Source organism: Nannochloropsis gaditana (assembly GCF_000240725.1).
Source record: "Nannochloropsis gaditana CCMP526 unplaced genomic scaffold scaffold071, whole genome shotgun sequence".
Taxonomy (NCBI): domain Eukaryota; class Eustigmatophyceae; order Eustigmatales; family Monodopsidaceae; genus Microchloropsis; species Microchloropsis gaditana.
Window position 1 is genome coordinate 14,571 of NW_005803882.1, and position 1,798 is coordinate 16,368.

At 64.6% G+C, this 1,798-nt stretch overlaps 1 protein-coding gene across 1 annotated transcript; it reads right to left on the bottom strand.

Moving 5' to 3' along the window:
* Window positions 1-444: 444 nt before the first annotated feature.
* On the bottom strand, window positions 445-949 carry NGA_2065900 (uncharacterized protein; the record flags this gene model as incomplete). Its single annotated transcript, XM_005855937.1, has 1 exon — window positions 445-949. A coding segment is annotated over one exon (505 nt), but the record flags the coding sequence as incomplete, so codon positions are not given.
* Window positions 950-1,798: the final 849 nt, after the last annotated feature.

A 1,798-nucleotide genomic window follows, 5' to 3' on the forward strand; every position in this document is an offset into this window, starting at 1 on the left:
CGCATCACCTCCAGGAGCTGGTGCAAATAGTCCGGGCCGTTGTGCGGGAGTCCCTCCAGTCGGTCCAGCGCGCTCAGGTAATTGAGGGCGAGCAAGGCCGTCAGCCCCTGCCCGTTGGGGGGAATCTCCCAGACGCGCACCGGGCCGTAATCGGTGAAAATGGGCTCCACCCACGCGCTCTCGTGCGCCGCCAGGTCCTCCAGCGTCAGGCAGCCCCCCTGTGCCCGCACCACCTCCACGATGGCCCGTCCCACCCTCCCTTGGTAGAAGGCTTCCTTGCCCCCGGCCCCCAACTCCCGCATCGTGGCTGCCAGGGCGGGGTTGCGAAACACCTCCCCCGCCACAGGCGCCCGCCCCGTGGCGGGGGACAAGAGCTCCTCTTGGTGGTTGCCTGGGCGGTTGAGTTGCTTTTCGTTCTCCCTCCACCAGTGCGCCGTGACGGGGCCCACAGGGAAGCCTTCGTCGGCCAGGCGGACGGCGGGGGCGAGCACACGGGAGAGGGTGAAGGCCCCGCCCGAGCCGAAGCGTTCCAGGCTGTCGGCCCATCCTGCAGCCGTCCCCGGCACCGTGACAGAATGAACGTGCGTAGGATCCATCTCGTCGTCCTCTTCACTGGTGCCCGTCTTCCGCGCCTCCGCCCGGGCTCGCTCCAGTGTCAGGGCCCGCGGGCTTCGACCGCTCCCATTCAGGCCGTGCACTTTTTTCGTTGCCGCCTCGTAATACAGCATGAAACAGTCCCCGCCAAGGCCCGTCGAACACGGCTCCGTCACATTCAGGACGGCAGCCACGGCAATGGCGGCGTCCACGGCGTTTCCCCCCGCCTTCAGGACCTCGAGGCCCGCCTGCGAGGCCAGGGGCTGGGATGTCGCCACCATGCCATGACGACCAAGAACGGGGGACCGCCGGGAACGAAAGCGCATCCCATCCTCCTTCCACATACTTTTTTGTCATGTCATTGCGTGTAGGGTGCGGGGTGTGAAGAAATCGTGACAAAATTTAAGGCCGAAGGAGTCACCCCACCCACCCTCTCGGGGGGCACGTATGTCGCATCACCCTGATATTCTTCTTCATCTCCACCTCAGCGTCTTCACGTATCCTTAACTGCCTCCTCATTCCCTCCATGCGCCCCTCTACCATACACAGCGATGACACGAGGAAGACAAACCCGGGAGATGATGCCAGCCTCCGCCAAGTCTCGTTCGTGTTGCCAGGCCGCCGTGGCACGGCCAGCCTCCTCCATCCTCCTTGCCACAGGGCTCTTGCTCACCACTTCCGCCGTCGCAGCCTCGGTCCCACTCCGAGTCTCGAATGCCTTCTTGCCTACCCCCCAGCATCAGAGCCTGCATTCTGCGCACGGCCACTCTCCCCCCTCCTGCTGCGAGCGGCGGCACCAAGCGGGCCCACCGTCCCCGCCCTTTTCCCCCTCCCCCCCCTCCGTCATGAGGCGACAGGCCATGCTCCCCCCCTTCGATAGTCCGCTCGATCCGGCCACGCTGGAAGGTATGGCAGCGGCGTCATCGGCGGCGGGCAGCACCGGAGGGGCTTTAAACGAAGTGACCTCGGAGCAATTATGGGTAGGTAGGCGGTGGACGTGTTTCTGGGGGGAAGCATGTTACTCTTCCCTTTCCCCAGTGACATCCGCTTCCCTTTTCCCGACATGAATGACACGGGTTCTTTCGTCCTGCATTGTGAGCAGGTGGGATTCATCGCCGGCGTCTTCCCCTTTGTGTGGGCGGGTTTCGAGTTCTGGAAACGGATCGACGTCCAGCAGCGGTGCGGAGTCTGCCAAGGGAGCGGT